The sequence below is a fragment of the Chrysochloris asiatica genome, unplaced genomic scaffold, assembly GCF_000296735.1.
Source record: "Chrysochloris asiatica unplaced genomic scaffold, ChrAsi1.0 scaffold00215, whole genome shotgun sequence".
Taxonomy (NCBI): domain Eukaryota; kingdom Metazoa; phylum Chordata; class Mammalia; order Afrosoricida; family Chrysochloridae; genus Chrysochloris; species Chrysochloris asiatica.
In genome coordinates this window covers 1,310,487-1,334,604 of record NW_006408733.1, presented here as the reverse complement: position 1 = coordinate 1,334,604, position 24,118 = coordinate 1,310,487, and the positions used below count along the sequence as shown (strand labels likewise).

The 24,118-nt window shown below is 40.8% G+C and overlaps 1 protein-coding gene across 1 annotated transcript in view; it reads right to left on the bottom strand.

Moving 5' to 3' along the window:
• The window catches only part of FSTL4 (follistatin-like 4), a 676,535-nt gene extending 653,860 nt beyond the window's left edge, over positions 1–22,675 (bottom strand). Inside the window, exon 1 of the mRNA XM_006872911.1 lies at positions 22,550–22,675. Within this exon, the coding sequence (XP_006872973.1) occupies positions 22,550–22,675 (126 nt within the window). The remainder of the gene's footprint in view (positions 1–22,549) is intronic.
• Positions 22,676–24,118: the final 1,443 nt, after the last annotated feature.

The window sequence follows — 24,118 nt, the reverse complement described above, 5'->3', positions numbered from 1 at the left end:
GTTGAAGTTCCCCATAGGATTTTTCTAACTGTAATCTTTACAAAATAAGATTGCTAAATCTTTGTCCTGAGGAGACACTGGGAGGGTTTGAACAGCCAAGTTTTTAGTTCAGCAGTCAAACCATTAACCAGGGCACCACCAGGATTCCTCACTAAAATTTATGTATCCACCTACTGCTTGTTGTTGTTAGGTGCCATCGAGTCGGTACCGACCCATAGTGACCTTATGCACAGCAGAACAAAACACTGCCCGATCCTGGGTCAACCTCACTACTGTTGCCACACTTGAGTCCATCGATACTGCCACTTTGCCAATCCATCTCGTTGGGGGTCTTCCTCTTTTTCTCTGACTCTCCAACTTACCTACTGACTCTCATTAGCTGACATTTTGCATTTATGACCATAGTAAAAAATCTACTATCTGACTATTTTGTGCATTAATGATGTACATCTGGCAGTAACAAAAGTTGAACCTGCAAGGTAGTAATAAAGTTGGTTGTGATGGTGAAGGTTATATGTCAACTTGGCTGGGCCATGATTCCCAGGAGTTTAGCAATTGTATAATGATCTAATCAGGCAGTTATGTAATGAAAAAGCTTGGCAATTACGTAATGATGGAATTTGGCAACTGGGTGATGATGTAACGTGCAGTTATGTAATGATGTTGTCATCCTATATTTTTACATATTGATGATTTTTGCATAAGGATCTGGTCTTTGGAACCTAACCATGTTGATAAGTGAGGAGTGGGTGCAACCCCAAATCTGTCCTTTCACAGTCATGTACATGGGCAGAGCAGCACACACATTCCCAGCAGAGGTCAAACCCAACTGGTCTGTTATTCGCTAATTTAGTGCTCCCAGGACTTAAGCTCTCATGAATAATGAGATCTGACTATGTGTATTTTAAAACAAATCTCCTGGCGGGGATATAGGGATCTCAGAGCATACAGAACAAGAGTTAACTGGGTCTGGGTAGGAGGAGAGGAGGACAGCAGCCGTTCTAATTGGGATCCCCGAGAGCTGGCTGTATCAGCCTGTCTAGGCCAGGAGATTGTCCCATGCACCAACCAGCCAAGCCACCAAAAAAATACAGAGGATTTTCAGCCTGAGCAGGGAGAGATGTGTTGTCATATGAACTGAGATGGAAGGGATTTTAAAATAAATCTAGCAGAAAAGCAAGTTGTTCTGCTTCAGAGGCCCAGCCCCTCACCAGGGCTGAAGTCTGGGTTGTCACATTGCTGTCTGTCACCTCTGATGCTGGGCCAGACTGCCAATCCCTCACAGACAGGGAGATGGTGTGCAGGGGAGGTTTATTAAGGCACCTCATACTCCACACAAGGCTCTCTGATGATCTGTGAAACAGGAGAATGACTTCCTTTTCCAACTTTTTTTTTTTTCAATAATTTTTTAAAACTTTTTATTGTGAATTGAATGAAGGCTTATAGAGCAGATCATCAGTTTGACATTCAGCAAATCATATACTTCGTTTCATTTCAATGATTGCAATCCCTTCAATGTAACATCAGTTACTCTGTGTACTCCCTGTGATTCTTGTTTTCATTCCACCTTCTTTCCCAACCCTTCTGAATTTGGTCCTTAGGTAAATGCTTCCATTTTGATCTTGAATGGTTGACCACTTCATAGTGTTCATATTTCACTAGTGCTGCTGTCCTCCCTTTATACCTATCTATAGCTTGGCTGCCTTTTCAACTCTTTAAACACACACACAGTTCATCTAGACCCAAATGAACACAAAGCCTCAAATTTTAAAGTATTTTACCAAAAGTAACTTTGAGAGCTTCACACTCTAAGACCTCCAGAGGGATTTCCATGTGGAATCAAGGCTCTCTTAGAATTCTGAAAAAGGGAAACCAAGAACATAGTCTCTGGGGATAGCATAAAACAATTAAACTAGTCCCTTCTCTGAACTTCCCACAGGTTGAGGGAAGACAGTTATGTCTAAGGCAGTTTCCTCTGAGCCAACACCAGCCTCTTATCACCAGCAGCTTCTGGTATCAGCATTGGCCCTCACCCCCACCCCTATGCACAGTGAAACTTGAAGGGCACCCTTTGGTTTAGGGAACACCTGAAGCCCAATGACACTCATCCTCTATTCTTAGCTCCAGCCAAGAGCAAAACATTATCTCATGATAATTTTTATCCAGAAGAAAGGTTAAGGTAGGGCAGCCTTTTAGCAGGAGGAAGTGGCGTGTCATTTTCATGGGAGGAGTAAATAGATGGCAAGAAACTCTAAAAAATCATGAACAAAAATTATGTACCCCACTTTCCCTTTAAAACCCAATCATGCCAACAACTTCAGCAGAGAGATCTACCGGGGTCTGGTGAGCAAAAACATATGAAGATTAACCTCCAGCCATGCAAAGGGCATGGGATCCTATTCTGGAGTGAGCACTCATTTTTCCTACCTTGGAGTTGAGTCTCCCCAGTTATAAAATTTGATTAAACACCAGGGAGAACAACAGTGAAATTAGGTCTTGGGACCTAATATCTCAACCTAGCTTAGATGCCAACTCACCAGGAAATTCAAAACCAGACAACATGTGATTCTACAGCCGGGCCTCATTTGCCAGTAAGCCTCAGACCTTTGTCCCTGTGGTCCATGAGTGAGTTCTGACTGGTTCTCAGACACAACACACACACATGCACACATACATGGACAATGTTGTGCATGTCAGTGGAAGGCTGCCAACTGTACCGTTCTAGCATGGGCTGCCTTTATTCCCAAATTATGGCTTTGCTCCTTTTAGGGGATTGGAGGCGGGGTATAAAAAAAGATATAAGGAGGCGGTAGGAATTCTAGATGTAAGCTTGATTTTATCTTTAAAATCCTCTTGTCTGGCAAAAGAAGGGATAAAAAAAATGTTTTCCTATTCTGTGAAATAAAAATAATCTAGGAACACTTCTCTGAATGGGCACAGTTTACAGCACACAGTGGGTACCTAACCCTTGTTAAAAGGCAAGTGAAAGAATCAAGTGACCTTTCTTCTTGCCTCCTCTCCCCAAACACTAGCAATTCACCAGAGAGTACGTGGTCTCAGCACTCAGCTGTGTACTAAGCAATCTCTGACCCCGGGTCTGCATTGAGGGATCAAGAGAGGTGTGTCTGAAAAAGAGATGCCATATGACTCCACTTTTGGTTTAAGTGTTAGAAAACTCAACTGCTAACCCTTCCCAAAGGGAGAACACACCAAATGACTTCATACAAAGAACTGAAGATGGGACTGAACCTTCAGACTTCACACATATTATTCAATTACACAGGAATAACAAAGAGTAGAATTAGTTTGGAGATAATTCTTATAGCATTCTTCACAAGTTTTAAAGGGTCCCAGTCATCAGTGAGAGCATTTAGATGTGATGAAGACCTGAAGGGGACCCAAATTGGCCTTCTGACCACCTCACTCACGTTCACGAGGAAACTGAAGACCAGAGAAGAGAAAGTACTACCTCTAGGTCACAGAACTGGTCTGAACCAGACTATACCTAGAATTCTGAGCCCAATGGAGTATCCTGAGTTCTCATCCTGAAATGAGCAAGCTTTTGGCAGCTGTGCCTATGAGTTAGGAAGTTCCGGCAGTGCTTATGGGACTCTGCTTGGTCCTCCACATTGGGCCATCTTCCAATTCTTGGTGATGGGTAAAATGGCTAACGTGTTTTACTCTGGACAACACAGAATTAAAGGGATAAAGAAAGCCAACCCATAAAACACAGGTAGATTGCTAACACTGATCATACATTCTAGGTATTGTCCCCATCTCCCACAGCTGGAACTGGGCAATCCCACTGATTCAATGGTCTCGCTTCTGAGCTCTGTTCTTCCACCCTCCATTCCTGCCTGACCTCTCTACAACCAAACTCCTTCCCCCAGGGACTTGTCTGCTCCAGAAAACAGCTATGTGAAATTATCCTTCAGAAAGAGCACATGTAAACTCCTAGCTGAACCTCCCAACCCCAGATACAGAGTTTACCCTCCTCTCTACCCTGCAGGGGGCCATTAGTGGCTGGGGTCTCTGTCACCACCCCCTGCTAAGTCCATAAGTGCTGTCAGGAAGATCGTTCTGAAATAAGGTTAATTTTATTTCCTGAATTTCACTATAGTCCTTGAAGTATCTGAGCACAGCATGGGACTAGCAATGGCTGGTCCCCAGGGTTAACTTGCAGCTCCATCAAGATGAAGTGTTAAATGACAATACCCAGTTTTTACTTTAGAAAAAGAAAACTGTGTTGGTATTAGAAACAGGATCCCAAGAGGAAAAAGACTGTGTTTCTCTTGGTCCACACCTTCCTGACTCAAGGGAGAGTCTCAAGCTGGAACTCGTGTGTATGTTCAGAATGAAAGGACGAATGTCTTCAAGGCAACTTTCTCTACCAATCACCAACCAGGACAGCTCCCACTGCGATTTCCTCAGGTGTTGCCGGAGCGCAAGGCTGTATCATCCCAGCCCTCCATTTCTGGAACCAGTGTCCTCCACAACACATGTGTCTGGTGACAAGACAAGGCCCAGGAGTCTCATAACTCAGACCACAACAGTGGAGGCAGAAGGAGAATGACTCAGTCTTGGCAGGACAGAAAAGTCGAGCCCACACCCGTGGGGCCTGTTAGAGTCTTCCTGACACCAACATGACATTTACTACCCTCAGAAATGGGAAGCAAGAGAGATAAGCCATAAGTCATAGAGGCTAAATCAAGCAGATGATTGGGGCTTGGCAGGGTTGATGCTGCTAACTCCCCGAAAAATGAGAATCAGAGTCCCATTTACAATGCATGGCCTGATGTCCTGATTACAAGGGTGGGAAGTTTTCTAGAAGAGCATAGATTATTTAGCAGCAGAGGCATAAATAAAATAGTCTGATGAGTAAATGCTAAATTAAAAGGCAAAGAAATAATGCTTTTCTGTGAACTCTGAGAAATGCTCATTTTCCTGGGCCACAGAACTTTTTAGGGGCCAATTAAAACTCTGTCAACTGTGATCTCAGAATAGAAAGGGACATGCAGTTGTGGTAACTGGGACAGAGTGAAGGCTTACAAGGAACAGTGACAAATGAGAAATGTCCAACACAAAGAACAGTGAGTACCTATGTCCAAAGGTGAAAAAGAAAAATAAAGCTCCAAAATAGAGCACCAACCCAGCAATGTGGTCCTGAGGCAGAGATTGGGCAAGATCACAGTACAGGTGACATGGTGGTAGTGGTGAGGACTATATGCTGTTGGACTATATAGAGCACCAGGCATTGGGCTTGCCCTTAGCACTGAGGAATCCCTGAGTGGCACAAACAGGTGCTTGGCTACTAACCAAAAGGTCGATGGTTCCAATCTACCCAGAGGTGCCTCTCTAAGAGAAAGACCTGATGACAACTTGTGAATGATCGCACCACTGCGACTTGATGGGGCACAGTTCTGTTCTGACACACGTAGTCACCAGTCTGATCCACAACGTGGGGAATCCCGGCTCCAATCTGTCCTACCTGATTAATTATAGGTAGAAATAACCCTAGGACTCAAGTTGCTTAAACTTGCCTTTCCTCCACTACCTTCCACCTCATACCCCCAGGAGCCTTTGTTGTTGTTGATGTTGTTGTTGTTGTTGTTGTTGTTATGTGCCGTGGAGTTAGTTCCGACTCATAGCAACCCTGTACAGGGTTTCTGAGGCTGTAAATCTTTACAGGAGCAGAAAGCCTCATCTTTCTCTGGCGGAACGGCTGGTAGTTTCGAACTGCTGACCCTGAGGTTAGCAGCCCCATTCGTAACCACTACGCTACCAAAGCTCCTTTAGCAGTGGCTAAAATGTTTGACTGCTAACCAAAAGGTCAACATTTTAAAGCCACCAGCAACTCCATGGGAGAAAGATGAGACTGTCTGCTTTCTTACAGCATCAGAAACCCTGAGGAACAGTTCTACTCTGTCCTTTTAGTATTGCTATGAGTCAGAAGTGATTTGATGGCTACAAGTTTACCTGTCCCCACCCACCATGCCTGTCTCATCAAGCTTTTACCCAGCATGACTGCAGCCTGCACATTTCCTGACTGTACTTGGTGTCATCCTGTTGGCAAGAACTAAAAATAGAAAGCAGTTAATCACCAACTGGGTTTCCTCTTTTTTGGGTATGTGGTAGGGGGAAGAGGATGCCTTTAAGGACCTTTCTGTCCAGAGTGTCCTCCATGGATGGTAGTACTGACTTGTGAGAAAAAGCAGAATCTCAGGAATCACCACAGATCAACTGCATCAGAATCTGCAATTTAATAAGACCCTCATTCTGCACCCACCCCCAGAGCAGTAGCCAGCACATTAAAGTTCAGGAGGCATTGGAGCAGGGCACAATCCACACAAGCTCTGGAGATGGGAACAGCTTTACCACAGTGCCCCTGGCAACTAGGAGCACTTGTCAAGCTCTTTCACCTTGAAAATTATGGACATACTCATGTATCTGCAGAGGAGAGATCATGCTCTCCCACGTTGTACATGAGAAACTAAAATCCAAATCCAGTGACACAGAAGAATCATTGGAAAGCCACAGCCATTTGTTTGGACTCAAAGGAGGCCACCCAGCCCCACCTGCCAGTCCCACACATACATAAGTCATGGATTCCAATAAAAGGGTGCATTCAGGAATTCCAGTGCCTGAAACCCTGGTGAAACAACAATTACTGCCACTTGTTATGAGACAACACTCAGAGTCCCATCTTCTGTGACAGCAAGTCAAATGTCTAGCTCTCAGCAGTGAATGCTTAGGAGGGGCAACGAGACAAAAATCACATATAAGAGATACCTGCAGATGAGCTTAAGGAAGTGCCAGGTATTCCTGTCTGCTCACACGGAGAAGGGAGTATGCTTTCTCTGTACCCACTCACAAGCAGGATCAGGGGCAAGGGTGAATATATGCCAATGAACAGACTTCAAATCCTATGAGCTGCTCTTTCCCAGCAGACATCGGGCCTCAAAAGAGAGCCAGGGGCAGGGTGTGGGGAGAAGAAGTTTACTAGAAAGAAGGGGGGTCATCACCTTACATTCAGTAAGATGTGTGAGAACAATGACACTTATTAAGAAAAAAAACAACACAATAATGTACATTCTTGGCAGCTAAGGAAGCATTGGTGATTCAGTGATAGAATTCTCACCTTCCATGTGGGAGACAAGCCAAAGCATCTCATGAGCAGCCACCACCTGTCTTTTTGGTGATAGTCTGCATATTTCTATGATGCTGAATTCAAAATGAGAAGAAACCGCTGCAAACATCTATTAATAATCAGAATGTGGAATGTACAGCGTATGAATCTAGGAGCATTGGAAGTTGTTAAAGATGAAATGAAATGTATAAAGACCAATATTCAAGGCATTATTGAGCTGAAATAGACAGTTATTGACTATTTTGAATCCAATAATCATATGGTTTACTATGCCAGGAACATAAAATTAAAAAGGAATGGCATCACATTCATCATCAGAAAGAAAAGTCAAGATCTATTTTGAGGTACAATGCTGTCTGTGGTAGGATATTATCCATAAGCCTACAAGGAAGATCAGTTAATACCATTACCATTCAAATTCATGTACCAACCACTAAAATCAGTGATGATGAAATTGAAGAATTCTATCAACGTATTCAAGGAGCTCTGGTAGCGTAGTGGTTACGAATCGGGCTGCGAACCTTAAGGTCAGCGGTTCGAAACTACCAGCTGCTCCGCGGGAGAAAGATGAGGCTTTCTACTCCCGTAAGGATTTACATCCTCGGAAACCCTGTACAGGGTCGCTATGGGTCGGACCCGACTCGATGGCACTTAACAACAACAACAACAACATCAACGTATTCAGTCAGAGCATGATAAAACATGCAATCAAGATGCACTGATAATTACTGGTAATTGGAATATGAATGTTAGAAACAAACAGGAAGGATCAGTAGCTGTAAAACATGGCCTTGGAGATAGAAATAATGATGGAGATTCCATGATAGAATTTCACAAGACCAATGACTTATTCATTGCAAATACTCTTTTAAAACAAAAAAGGCAACTTATATACATGGACCTCAATAGATGGAATATACAGGAATCAAAATGACTACATCTATGAAACGAGACAATGGAGAAGCTCAGTATTAAGTTCACGAGAGACCAAATATGACCTTGAGTATAATCGGGCTGCGAACCTTAAGGTCAGCGGTTCGAAACTACCAGCCACTCCGCGGGAGAAAGAGGCTTTCTACTCCCGTAAAGATTTACACCCTCGGAAATCCTGTACAGGGTCGCTATGGGTCGGAACCGACTCGACGGCACTTAACAACAACAACAACATATCCCACCTGCATTTAGAGACCATTACAGACAGATCTGATGCACTTGACACTAATAACTGAAGGCTAGAAAAATTGCAGGATGACAGGAAGAAGACAAAAAGTCAGGAAAAAAAAAAACACAAGAAAAGACCAAAATGGATATCAGAAGAGAATCTGAATAGAGAAGCTAAATCAACTGGAAGGAAGTAAAAGAACTGAACAGAAAGTTTCAAACAGCAGCTTGGGAAGATAAAGTTAAGTATTTTAATGAAATGTGCAAAGACATGAAGTTAAAAACTAAAAGAGAAGAACATTCTCAGTATTTCTGAAGTTGAAAGAACTGAAGAAAAAAATCAAACCCCGACTTGCAATATTGAAGGATTCTATGGGCAAAATACTGAATGATACATAAAGTACCAAAAAAAGTTGGAAGAAATACACAGAATAATGGTACCCAAAAGAAGTGGACAATGGGCAACCATTTCAAGATGTAACATGTGATCAGGAGCCAATGGTACTGGGAGAAGAAGTCCAAGGTGCACTGAAGGTACTGGCAAAGAACAAGGGTCCAGGAATTGAAATCTTTCAACAAAATGATGCAGCACTGGAGGCACTTATTCATCTAAGCCAAGAAATCTGGAAGACAGCTAGCTACCAGGCCAGCAGATTGGAAGAGGTCTATATGTGTACCCATTCTAAAGAGAGGGGACCCAATATAATGCAGAAATCATCTAAAAAAATCATTTATATCACATGCAAGTAAAATTTTGCTGATGATAATTCAAAAATGGCTGCAACAGTACATTGGTAGGGAACTGCCAGAGGGTCAAGCCAGATTCAGACAAGGATGTGAAATGAGGGATACTAATGCTGATGTTAGATAGATCTTGGTGGAAAGCAGAAAATACCAGAAAAATATTTACCTGTGTTTATTGACTATGCAAAATATTTTGATTGTGTGGATCACGACAAGCTATTAACAACATTGCAGAGAATGAGTATTCCAGAATACTTAATTGTGCTCATAAGGAACCTGTACATAGACTAAAAGGCAGTTGTTTAAACAGAACAAGGGGACAGTGAATGGTTTGAAATTAGGAAAAGTATGTATCAAGGTTTTATTCTTTCACCATACTTATTCAATCTGTATGCTGGACAAATCCTTTGAGAAGCTGAATTTAATGAAGACAAATGTGCATCTGGATTGAAGGAAGACTCATTAGCAACCTGTGGTATGCAGATGATACAACACTGCTTACTGATAAAGAAGAAGACTTACATTACTTACTTATAAAGGTCAGAGATCACAGCCTTCAGTACAGGTTGCACCTTAATGTAAAGAAAACAAAATTCCTTACCACTGGCGCAATAAATAACATGGTGATAAATGTAAACAAGATTCAAGTTGTCAAAGACTTCATTTTGCTTGGATACACTATCAACACTCATGGAAGCAACAATCAAGGAATCAAACGATGTACTGCATTATGTAAATCTACTGCACAAGACCTCTTTAAAGTATTCAAGAACAAAGATATCAGTTTGAGGGATATGGTTCCCCAGACCCAAGCCATGGTATTTTCAATAACCTCATTTGCATATGAAAGTTGGCCAATGAATAAGGAAGACTGTAGAAGAATAGATGCATTGGAATTATGGTGTTGCAGAAGAATATTGAAAGTACCATGGACTTTTAGAAGAATAAATAAATCTGTGTTGGAAGAAGTTCAGCTAGAATTCTCCTTAGAAACAAGGATTCTGAGACTTTATCTCTTATACTTCAGACATATCGGAGGGCCCAGTCCCTGAGGAAGGACATCATGCTAGGTAACGTGGAGGGACAGCGAAAAAGACAAATACCACCAATGAGGTGGATTAGCACAATGGCAGCAGCAAAGTGGTCAAGCTTAACAATGATCATGAGGATGGCGCCGGACTGGGCAGTGTTTCATTCTATTGTGCATAGAGTTGCTATGAGTTGGAACCAACTCGATGGCAACTAACAACAAAACACCAAAATATTAGAAGGAATAAATAGAGTCACTGTAGCAAAAAGAAATGGTAGGTGTTCAACCATTCCAAGAGTTAACATATGATAAAAAACTGATGATACTAAAGGAAGAAGTCCAAATTGCACTGAAAGCATTGGTGAAAACCAGGTTCCAGGAACTGATGGAATACAAACTGAAATATTTCAACAAACTCATGTAGCACTGGAGACGCTCACTCATCTGTGCCAAGAAATTTAGAAGTCATTTACCTAGCCAACCAAACGCCCATTCCGAGGAGAGGTGATGCAGTGGAATGTGGAAAGCACGGAACAGTACCAATAATATTACCTATAAGTAAAATTTTACAGAAAATAATTGAAAAAGTGTTGCAAAAACACATTGACATGGACTTCTGGTTTTGGCAGTGGCAGAGGCAGGTAGGACAGCCTCCATTGGGGAGGGGTTGAAAACTCAGAGAAGCTGCTTTCACAGAAGAGCTACAGGGCTCTGGGTCAAGCATAAGGTGCACGGCATCAGGTTCTCACACCCACCGGTGGAAAAATCACTGTATAGAGGAAAATATTGTGACTTAGGAATCGATCAGGACACGAGACTCCCTCTGTGGCCACCCAGCCCCAGCTGAGTTCAGAGGGCGGGGCCACAGCTGGACCTCCACAGTGAACCAGCACTAAAACCCAGCATAGCAGCATTTGGAAAAGGAGGTGTGGGGGGGATTCAACACATTATTCCCTCCTCTTCCCTGGCACGCCTTCTCTGCCCAGCCAGGATGCCTTCAGGCGTGGGAGCGCATACCCACAAAAGAGTACCCACGGCACAGAAAGGAAGAGCCCCATTGGTCTCATGGGCTAATTCTTTGGTGGCTGCTTATGACATCTGACTCTGGGACTCAGCTCTAAAGTTAACTTGTGCGGAACACTTTATTCCTGCTCTGGTAGCATAGCGGTTATGAGTTGGGCTTCCAACCTGAAGGTCAGCAGTTCGAAACTACCAGCAGTGCTGTGGAAGAAAGATGAGGCGTTCTGCTCCGGTAAAGATTTATAGCCTCAGAAACCCTGGACCAGGGTCACTATGAGTCAGAACCGACTCCACAGTACTTAACAACCCAGCAAGACAAACGCAGGTCTGGCTAGACAGACAAACCTTATGAACACTCTATAAAACCCCAACATAAAAGGATGCAACTATTTTGAGAATTATGCTGTGCACACGCAGATACCTAACTGATCTTCAGAGACAAAAATAGTAGACAATCTATCTCCCATTAACTTCTCAATATCTATCTGGGCACCTCTACCGTGGTGAGTAGAGGAGGGGCCTGAGTGAGTAGACACCCACACCCACTGCTGGAGGTTTTAACAGTGCACACACAGCAGCAAAGGTGACTGGTCAGTGGGCTATGGTTTTATTTTTGTTTTAGAGTGGTGGGATTTGTCTCTGCTTTTATATTACTTCTGTTTTTGGTTCTTTTGATCACACTTTTTTTTCCTGGAGGTGGAAGCTGTTTCTCCCTACGTTACTCAAGAAGAAACACCAATTGTGGCCATATAGTCAAGTCACAAGCATACCCCATAATATTCTACCATTGACACAAGAGCCAATAACAGCTGCTAGGCATTACACACAAAAAGGGAAGCCTATCGCATGATCATATTCACCAAGAGCCACTCAAATACGCTTAACAACACAGTAACAAACATCCATTTAAGCATTAAAATTCTACTGAAATACTGAAAGTGACAAAATAAAAACACAACAAAAGATCTCAAAACATGCCCAAAACCAGAAAAGAGTAACTGAGATAAAGGAGCTGGAGGCTGAGAAAGGCTTTCCGGAAGATGAAGAGCAGGGTTTGGATTTGCCTAAGAAAGAATTCAGAAGAATTATATGGAAACAAATTCAAATGTTCCACAAAGGGGTGGAGAAAAATAAGTAAGAAGTCAGGAAAGTACTACAGGAACAATCAAACAAGATTGATACAGCATTGGAAACAACTCAAAATCTGCAGAGAAGTCCAGATGATTAATAATAAAATATCAGAAATGGATAATACACTGAAAGGGCAAAGGAGCAGAATAGAAGAGATGGAAGCCAGAACAAGTGAGCTCTAAGACAAATCTCTCAATACTGCTAAGATAGAAGAACAAGCAAAAAAAAAAAAAAAAGATAAAAACAATCTGAAGAGAGTCTAAAATTCATACTGTATAAAATGAACAGGAATGACTTAAGAATTACTGGCATTCCAGAACAGGAAGAATTAGAGAAATCCACAGAGGAGATAGTTGAAGAGCTTCTGGAAGACAATTTTCCTAACATCTTGAAGGATGAGAAGATAAACATTCAAAAATCAGAACATACCCCAGGAAGGATAGACCCCAAAAGAAAATCACCAAAACATATCATAATCAAGCTTTCCAAAATCAAAGACAAGGAGAGAGTCCTAAAAGCAACAAGGGAAAAGAGAAGTGTTACTTACAAAGGCAAGCAAATCAGATTAAGCTTGACTTCTTAGAGGAAACCATGCAGGCAAGAAGGCAATGTGAAAACATATAAAAAACCCAAAAAGAAAAAAACTGCCAACCAAGAATTTTCTATCCAGCAAAACTGTCAATCAAATATGATGGTGCAATCACAACATTCCAGGATAAACAGAAACTAAGAGATTTTGTCAAAACCAATCCAGCACTTCAAAACATCCTAAAGTGGGTTCTTTGGACTGAAAATCAACAAGAACAGACAATAACTAGAGATTGACAGACATGGCAACACCATATGGAACTCAGTCAACAGATAGCAGAGTCCAGAACAGAACAAAATTACAACAACAAATTCAAAGGAGTGGGGAGGTCAATTGAAAATCAAAATCAAAACAATGTTAAAGAAGGGAAAAATATAGGAACAGAGATCTAGGTGGTGAGGAGGTCAGGTAGATTGCAGGATATGATAGACTGTCTTAAATGGAGGGAGGAGTTAATAGACTATAGGGTAACCCCAAAGAAACTTAATACTTCACAACTTACCATGAAAATGAACATCCAAGCCGAACAAGGAAACATGAAAACTAAAAAGTAACCGATGAGAAATAGCATAAAATAACCACAAACTTAGCACAAGAAGGCATGCAGAACAGCACTACCAAAAAATTAACATAACAGCAACAATTAATTCATACCTATCAATAATTACAGTGAATGTCAATGGATTAAATGAACCAGTGAACAGACAGAAAATGGCAGAATGGATAAGAAAACAAGACCCTTCAATATGCTGCCTGCAAGAGACACACCTTACACACAAAGACAAAAACAAACTAAAAGATAAAGGATTGAAAAAAATATACCAAGCAAACTGCAATAATAACCAAGCAGGTATGACAGTACTAATCTCGGATAAAGTAAACGCTAAGACAAAAACCAGCATAAGAGATAAAAAAAGAACGCTATGTCATGATCAAAGTGTCAATTGAGCAAGACAACATAAACATAATAAATATCTATGCTCCCAATGAAAGAGCACCAAGCTATATGAAGCAAACCCTACTAGAATTGAAGAAAGAAATGGATAAATCTACATTTATAGTGTGATATTTTAATATGCAACTTTTGAAAAGAGATACCACAACCAGAAAGAAACTCGACAAAATTACAGAGGAACTAACAACACAATAAACCAACTTGACCTCATAGATCAAGAAAGAAACTCAACAAAGTTACAGAGGAACTAAACAGCACAATCAACCAATCCAACAACAGCACAATATACATTTTTCTCCAGTGCACATGGTACATTCTCCAGAATTGACCATGTGTTAGGTCACAAAGCAAGCCTCCATAAATTTGCAAACATCAAAATACTATAAAGCATCTTTTCAGACCACAATGCTATAAAACTAGAAATCAACAATAAGAAGACCAAGGCAATAAAGTTGAACACATGGAAACTGAATAACACCCTGCTGAAAAGCGACTGGGTAGAAGAAGAAATTAAATGTGAATTCACAAAGTTCCTAGAAACAAACGATAATGAAAACACAACATACCAAAATCTTTGGAACATGGTGAAAGCAGTGCTGAGAGGACAATTTATTGTGATAAATGTGTACATCCAAAGAGAAGAAAGAATCAAAATTAACACAGCATCTACAACAATTAGAAACAGACCAACAGAGGGAACCTATAGTCACCAAAAGAAAATAAATAATAAAGATAAGAGCAGAAAAAAATGAGATGGAAAACATAAAAGCTATAGAAACAATCAACAGAACAAGAATCTGATTCTTTGAAAAGATTAATGAAATTGGCATATCATTGGTAAACCTAACAAAGGAAAAGAGTGAGAAGACACAAATACCTCGCATTAGAAACCACCTGGGTTATGTCACAATGGAACCAAAGGAAATTAAAAGGATAATAACAGAATACTATGAAGAGCTGTACTCCAAAAAATTAAAAAACTTAGACGAGATGGATATATTTTTAGAAAAACACGACTTACCTAAACTTACACAGATTGAAGTCGAAAACTTGAACAGACCCATAACAATGGAAGAAATTGATCAGGTCATCAAAAAACTCCCAACCAAAAGAAACCCTGCCCTAAATGGCTTCACTGGTGAGTTCTACCAAACATTCAGCGAAGAGCTGTCACCAGTTCAATTGATATTATTCCAAAACATAGAAGAGGACAGAAAACTTCCTTACACTTTTTATGAAGCAAGCATAAACCTCATACCAAAACCAGGGAAGAACATCACTAAGAAAGAAAATTATAGACCAATATCCCTCATGAACAAAGATGCAAAAATTCTCAACAAAATCATAGCCAACAGAATCCAGAAGCACATCAAAAAAAAAAAAATAATAATACATCATGACCAAGTGGGTTTCATAAAAGGGATGCAAGGATGGTTCAACATTAGAGAAACAATCAATGCAATATACCACATAAATAAGAAAAAGGAAAAGAACCACATGATCATATCAGTAGATGCAGAAAAGGCATTTTACAAAATCCAACATCCATTCCTGATAAAAACAGTCAACAAAGTAGGAACTGAAGAGAAATTACTCAACGTAATCAAGAGCATATATACCAAACCAACAGCCTACACACTCTCAGTGGAGAGAAGAACAAGGTTGGAAGCCTCTCACTCCCCAATTTCAAAATCTACTACATGGCTACAGTGGTCCAAACAGCCTGGTACTAATACAATGAAAGATACATTGATCAATGGAACAGAATCGAAAATCCAGAAATTAACCCATCCACATACAGCCAACTGATTTTTTTTTAATGTTTTATTGTGAATTATGTGATAGTTTACATGGGAGAACATTAGTGGCCAGCAATATGGCAAGACCCGGGGACTTCTGGGCCCAGAGTCAGTGACATAGCCACAGAGGACTAGAGAGCGGAGAGTGAAGCATCCAGCTTATATGAAGTGTGGCGAGATGCATGAGAATACCCATACCTGCAGATAGCATCCACTTGACCTGGCTTCAATGGCTGGAAGATCAGAACTCAACTAGAAGAAGAAAGAAAGGGGGGTGGGGTAGAGAGTAACCTGCTACAATTTGATGAACTTTACCTATACTTATAGGTAAAGTATATCGATGTTGCGGCTCAAAAAATGGAACAAATTTTTATAGCAAGGATTATTCCCACCCCCTCTGTATACAGGGTAGACAGGGATGGGCAACTTAGACATTGGCTACTTAAAATGGGGGAACCTATAAAGGCAAGAAGTGACTGGCTTCCAAGCTTCCAAGAGGGAGCCTAGTTCCAGATAGGGCAGGGGAAGGGAGAATCACCACTGAATGAATTCCAATCTGTTGGGACCAGGCTGGCGAAAGGAAATGGGGATAAAACTCTTGTGGTACAATAGTAAATAATTGCCATCAGGACTGACTGTGAGGGTAGGAAATATAGAGGTAGTTTTTGTTTTGACTAAAGGAGGAGAGTGCCTGATTTTGCAGCCCAGGAGCGGAGGTCACTGGGACCATCAAGCGAGAAGAACAGAGAGCGGGACCCTACCCTGAGAGGCAGTGACTCCAGGGATGGAGAAAGAAAGGATGATGTGGACAGATGGAGTGGCTGGGGACACTAGACTCAGGGAGGGAGAAGGGCTGTGTGCTGGCTGCAGGAGGGCGGGCCTGTGTGTTGTATCCTTTGGTTATTTGATGATGCATAGAGGGGATTATAATCATTGCAATGAAATGAAATCTGATAGAATGAGTGTAAAGCTGATATTCTCCTGTGTAAACCTCACAATAAAAACTTAAAAAAAAAAAAAAAATCAGACACACAGACTTCAGTGTGTTACCCCCTAATGTAAAGAAAACAAAAATCCTCACAGCTAGACAAAAAAAAAAATGAAGAAAAGATTGAAGTTGTCAAAGATTTCGTTTTGCTTGAATCTATCATCAACACTCATGGAAGCTGCAGCCAAGAAACCAAACAATGTATTGCATTAGGAAAGAGACCTCTTTAAAGTGTTCAAGAGTAAAAATGTCAGTTTGAGGACTGAGGTGTGCCTGCCTTAAGTCATGGTATTGCAATCACCTCATATGAATGTGAAAATTGGATAACGAATAAGTATGGCCATAGAAGAATTGATGCATTTGAATTACAGTGTTGGAGAAGAATAGTAAGAGTACCATGGACTTCCAGATGAACAAACCAATCTGTATTGGAGGAAGTGTAGCCAGGATGCTCCTTAGAAGCCAGACTTTGTCTCTCATACTTCTAACATGTTATTATCAGGAGGAACCAGTCCCTGCAGAAAGACAACATTTTTGGTAAAATGGAAAAAGAGGAAGACTCCAGTGAAATGGATTGACACCAGCAGTGGGCTCAAATATAACAACTATAAGCATGGCATAGGATTGGGCAGTGTTCCATTCTGTGGTGCTTACGGTTACTATGAGTCAGAACTGACTCAACAGTACCTAACAACAGCAATAATGCTGAATAGCTTTTAGCAGGACTTCCAGACTAAGACAAACTAGGAAGAAAAGCCTGGCTACTTACTTCCAAAAATCAGCCAATGAAAACCCTATGGATCACAAAGGACCAATCCACAGCCAATCATAGAGCTGGTGCAGGACAGAGCTCTGTTTTGTTTCATTGTCATCCTGAGGGCTGACTCAATGGCGGCTAGCAAGTGCTAACCTGGGTACTCCTGAACGCCCAACCAAGGCAGATGTAAGACAGTGAGCATTTAAGGGTTCTGCTGTTAGAATAATGTTTTATTGTGCTCTTTTAAAGACCTATATATATCAAACTGACAACAGCAACTCAAAAGATTAGATAGGACACTTAGGAGGCAGTGAGCTTACGTTAGGGGGAGAGGACTGATTTGGAAAAAGAGGGTAAAAATGGGTGTACAGCTTAACTTAAAGAGTGTAATCAATGTTCATGAATTGTGTATACAGAAAATGTGGATTGGGTGTGTGTTCTGCTGTATATATTTTCAACAACAATAAAAAAAAACTATTTAAAAAAAAAGTGAGAGAGAGAGAAATCTCTCTTGTAGAAACAGGAGAGTCCATGTCTGCAATCTGGGGTTACCTATAGAACGCAGAAAAGGTCAACCAACCGGGTAGACCAATGCTTTTTCCGGTTGACCCTTGAGGTTAGAGAGGAGGTTAATTGACGCTACCCTACTTTTTTTTTTTTTTTTTTTCATTTGCAAAGACTTTCCCATGAGAGAGTTTACAAATATTGAAAACACAGTGTGTAAATTCAAAGTACACCTCTTGTTCATAAATATGATCATCTGAGGCATATGATACCAAAAATATTTAAAGGAAGCAGTATTGACACGTATGCTGGTGTGGTACTGTAGTTGACATGTATGCTGGTGTGGATCAGCACTAGAATGTGAACTACAAGGATGGTAGTTCAAACCCACCAGTTGTTCCTTGGAAACCCTGTAAGGGTTGCTATGAGTCAGAACCGAATTGACGGCGCTTAACAACAACAACATAGTTATTTAGTACATGGTTAGATAGGATGGCCAAGAGTCATTTTGAAAAGTATTAGTCAGATGCATGAAGGATGTATGAGGCTTTGTAATGATCACTATTCAATCCCAGACACCAAATAAGTTGGTAAAACACTGATGGTAGAACACAGCCCCCCAGGCCCAAAGAAAGGGCCCCTCCAACAAATGATTGGTCCTTAAGAGGCCTTCTAGGTCTGCTACTTTCCTGGTTCCCCAAAATATAAAGTTCCAATATTGTTTTTACTACTATATATGGCCAGAGCATATGCATGCAAAAGCTGAACAACGGAAAAAGAAGACAGAAGAACTTGTTGGTTCAAATTGTGGCGTTGGTGATGAATATTGAATACACCACAGGCAACCGGAAGAATGAAGAAATCAAAACCAGGCTTAGAAGAATTACAACCAGAACACTCCTTTGAAGTGAGGATAGCTAGATTTGTGCTTGCTTGTTGTGGACATATCATCAGGAAACATCATCATGCTTGGTAAAGTAGAGGGTCAGCAAAAATGGGGGGAAACGTGGATGAGATTACTGGAGACAATTGCCACAGTAAACTGAAACATACTAATGAACATGAGGAGGATGCAGGACTGAGCAACATTTTGTTCTATTGGGTGTAAAGGAGACAGGAGTCAGAGCCAACATGACAGTGCTTAACAACAATAACAACAGCATTGGGAATGCGAAAAATCTAACTGTATTCCAGAATTCTAATGTACTGTATCTATCAGAATTGTTTCCTCCCAATGCAGAATCCTATTAGCATTCTCCACCACATTCTACCACTTTTAACTTTTATTAAAGAGGCACTCCACCTGCTATGTTTCTTTTTATCTACATTTGTAAAATGGCAAACCCCTCGAAGCTATTTCAACTGCAGTCTTTGTACATAAAACAATAATTTAACAAAATCTGCACTTGCTGTAATTGCTTTAATAATCTATGCACACACACACACACACACACACACATATTGGTCATTTAATCCTTATTTACCCGTAGGGCACTCAAGTAATTGGCAAACTAACTTTCAAGGCAAATCAAATCTTATTAATGTTTTCTAAGTGCTTTAAAGTAAAAAAAAAAAATCTTAAGTCACTGAATATTTTGTGAAGTACTGCTATCAGAAATAAAACATACTCAGAAACATTCTAACATGACTGCCCAGGATAACTGCTAAATGAGTTTAGCATGCTTCACACAGTGATGTATGGCTACACTGGTAACTACAACTCAAAGAAGAAACTGTCAAGGATCAATTACACACAAGGACTATCTTCTATGTTGAGAAGACACAAGCCCAGGGTGGCCTGCAAGCTACTTACAGGATTTCTGGGGACACCATTCATGTACCCACTAGAAATTAGCCTAATGTGCAGGGAGGTATGCCATGACTTTAAATATTTCTCTCAATTTTATCTGAATTTGAAAACATCAGAACGACTTTATGACCAGTACTAGATTTTGCAAAAGTATCGCATTGAGCCTTTATTTTGCCCGTAAATTTAGTAAACACTGGGAGACAGAGAAATATAAATAAGATGAGCTCTTCATCGTATGTTAAATACACATTTAAGAGCAAGAAACGAAAAGAAAAAACATGACAGCTTGGGCTAAGAGTTCAGAGAAAGAGCCTGAGAATGATCAAAGAGGGCTCTAGGAAAAAGGTAAGAACCAGAGCTGAGGCTTGGGAGGAGGGGAAGACTCCCACCTGGGGAGAAAGGGACAGCACCCCAGGTGGGAGGCCGCAGGGTGCAAACACAGACGAGGTCATGCACAGGATGAGATCTAGGTCAGCATACAAATCAGTTAAAAAGAACCAATGTGCTCTACCTATACACTTACTGGGCCATCCTGTGTAAGAGCTCTATCCACATGATTATCATCTCATTTGATCATTGATAGCAGCAGCCTCAGTGAGGAGAAATTACAACACTCTGCAAAAAGCTAAGTCTAGAGCAAAGTGAATTTGATCAATAGGGCAACTGTTCTGGAGTCTGCGGCATCATTACTTCCATTTCCAGAAGAAGCAACATCTCTGGACCTGGGAAGCAATTGCATCTCCTGGGCTCTGTTCTCAAGTGGGTAAGGGTGGAGCAAAACCACCACCAAAGACAAAAACAAAAGAACACCAAAATAAACACCTTACTTCCTCAGAATCAGCAGCACCTGCTTTTTCTTGTTGGTGCACAAAGTGTTAGGTTATTAACAGTTAAGACCAAGAGGCCCTCAGTTGGTATTAATTTACCTTTAGTTTACCTCCAGCTAAATCCCACCTCCAAGTAAATCCCACCTGGTGTGGTAATGTAGGATAAGCACTGGACTGCTAACCTTAAGGTCAGCAGTTCAAACGCACCAGCCACTCCTTGAAAACCCTATATAGGGTCATTATGAGTTGGAACCAACTCAATGGCACTTAACAGCAATAAAATCCCACCTTAATTGTCTCAACTCCTTTATTAATTTACATAAATTATTCTAAACAGTGGGCCAATGAGCCCCAACAGTTAGACCTGTGTGTTTGCCTGTTTGCGGTGCCATTAAATACTCAGAAATTTATGTGAAGCCTTTAAGTGAACATTTGTCCTCAGTATGGATATGCATATAATGATTAAGTCATTCATTCCCATATGGGAAATGCTGTTCTCGCTAGCAAGTCAGCCTCCAGACTCTTTCAAAAGAGCATTATGTTGCATCCTTCATGGATTTAGATGGGAGAGATAGTGTTTCTATTTAATCATCTGCTCTCCACAAAGGAAGCCACACTCACTTCAACAGCAATAGTGTGCATTAAATTACTTTAGAAGCTCCCAGAAGATTAAGGCATGTAGGTTTGGGATTGCATTACAATTAAGTCATAATGAAAGCAAAATTGTGTCTTTTAATCAAATAATGCACTAATCCTACCATACATGGTGTACCGGTATATCATTATTCATTCTCTGGTCATGTTGACTTTCTGAGGTGTTTTTTTTTTGTTTTGTTTTTAATTTCTCATTCCACTGGACAAGAAACAGGTATAGAGAAAAGGAAAAGGGTTTGCATCAAGGAAGACAATGGAAGTAAAATGTTCTGAAAAATTATCTGCTAAGAATTAGTGTAGTGGTTAGAAATCGGACTGTGAACCTTAAGGTTAGCAGTTCAAAACTACCTGCTGTTCTTCAGGAGAAAGATGAGGCTTTCTGCTCTCGTAAAGATTTACAGCGTCGGAAACCCTGTACAGGGTCATTATGAGTCGGAACTGACTCCACGGCAAATAACCACCACCACCAAGAATTAGTATTTGTCACATCACAAAGAAAACCCTGGGTTGCTTTACTTAAGGGTATAGTCATTATCTATGGTTTGGCATATACAAAACATGTTCTGCACCAAGCCTGCATCCCTTATGAACTCCAAGTGCATGAGGCCTATTAACCTTGAGCAAACCCCTGGGCACTGCAAATATTTAACACCTTAGCTGATACTCAAAAAGCTCAAGGTTCAAGTCCACCAAGAGGAACTTCTAAAGAAAGGCCTGGTGCGTGACCTACTTCCAAAAAATTCAGCCACTGGAGCACAGTTCTACTTTGACCCACAGGGGTTGCCATGAATTAAGACTCAACCCTAGGGCAACTGCCTTGAGCAGGGCTAGATTGCAGTTTATGAAACCACTTCCATACTAAAGACCAGAGTTCACCCAGCAATTAGCAGTATATTGAGAATCTCCAGGGAAGTATTTGAGAACAAGTTTTTTTCAAGCACTTTAGAAGCATTTATATAAACCTAGCATGCCATTAATCATTCTTATCTGTTCATTAAAGCAAACTCCCTTAGGACCCCTACTTGCCAGTTCTTTCTCCACTAAGTTCTTTTTATCTATATACCTGAAAAGTTGTCCATTGCTTTTAAAGTATATTTTATAATTAAAATACTTCATTAATTCACATGGGTGTGCTCCACCAATTAGTGTGCATTTTCAGAGTTTTATTAAATATACCAAGAGATGGTTCTCTTGAGGGTCTTTGTGGAAGACAAACCATGTAACTAAACCTTGGCTTTGGAATATATTTTCAGCATTTGAGAGGCATGAGTGCCAAAGAGAAACCCCTATATACATCAACACATGTTGCTTCTTTCTGTTCCTCACCAAAATGCAGTAAAATGTTAATTCACTCTTCAATCTAATTGACTGAAACTAAAGGTGGAAGAGAAATCAGAGAGCGGAAACATCGAAAAGCTGTTATTTGACTGTACCTCTGCCTGTGACTTCTCCACACCCATGTTCAGGTCTCTGCTGATCCCTGGATCTGTCCACCCCAGCACAGCTGGCAGGGAGGCCCCAAGCAGTGTGAGATGCAACCAAACTCCTCCTGGTTTCATTTTGCTGTGTCTGTTGAGAAAATGACAAATGTTCAGAACTGAGCATTTCAAAGCATAGCAAATGTTATGTTAGCCCAAGTCAAAATCCCGGTGCCCACTTTTCTGTTTCACTTTGGAGAAGTTCACTACTTTTGAACCTCGGTTTACTCATTTTTAAAATGGAAGCAATGATACATACCTGGTAGAGTTGCTGTGAGGATTAATGGAGTCAGGGTCCGACACATTGTAAGAACTCTAGAAAGACTAGCTATTATGTAGAAACCCTGGAGTCATGGTATGGTGCTGTGGGATAAAGAACTGGACTGAAAGGTCAGTTTGAGCCACATGGTTGATGGTCCAAACTCACCAGAGGCTCCTCGGAAACCCTATCCGGGTCAGTATGAGTTGGCACTTAACAACAACAACATCTAGAAACCCAACTTGAAATGCCACCTAGTACTACAACTAGAACATAAATTCTGGTTGAGACAGCAGTCTCAGTTCTCTTAGGTTATGGTATATCCGTGAACAGTATCCTGAGTAAGCATGTAGAGTCAGGTATACAACAGTTTTGCTAGCTGTTATCAAGTCACTTCACAAACTCACGGTAACCCTATGTGTACAGTGTAGGACTGCTCTATCTGGCTTTCAAGGCTGTGACTTTTCAGAAGCAGATCACCAGACCTGTCTTCCTAGGTACCTCTGGGCTGGTTTGAACCACCAATCCTTTGACTAGCAGTTGAGTCCTTAACAGTTTGCACCACCCAGGAACCCCAGGCATATAATTAGTGTGCAATAAATGCTACTGAGGAATTATAGCAAATCTGTAGCACCCCATGTGTAGCTAATGATTCAGTTTCTGTGCTAGCCATGCTTGTGAGCTTCAAAATGGTATTATGAGGTCCAATCTTTTTGTTTCACAACAAGTTTCTCTTCTAGTAGAATCCAAGCATCCAACGAATAATGGAATGTCAAAAATCTGTAAGGATTCTTGGTGTTCTGCTGTTCTCCATGCCACACGTAACAGAATGAGGAACCTAAAATCATCCAGCAAAGTATCTTTAATTCCTGAAGCTCACTTGACAACATTATAGTCTAAAGCCCTAGAAAAGAAATGGATCATTTAAGGTAATCAAAAATTTACAAAGATGGAAAAAACTATGGGTCACGTACCACAAATATACAAGTACCTATAATGTACAAAGCATTGTGCTAAGGAAATGAGGACACAGCTTACTCCACATATCCAAGTAACCATCTATTTGGGGGGTGGGAGGTTTTCACTATGACTATATCCCTACCTTAATTTCAGCATCCATGTCTATGAAAAACAGCCAAATAGAACTTATCATATAGTATTTACAACTCTTACTCAAGACCACTTTAGGAGGTATTGATTTTTGTGTGCACCACATAATTTAGTGCTTAATTACATGTGTTCTATATTGCATCCTAATCATGGCT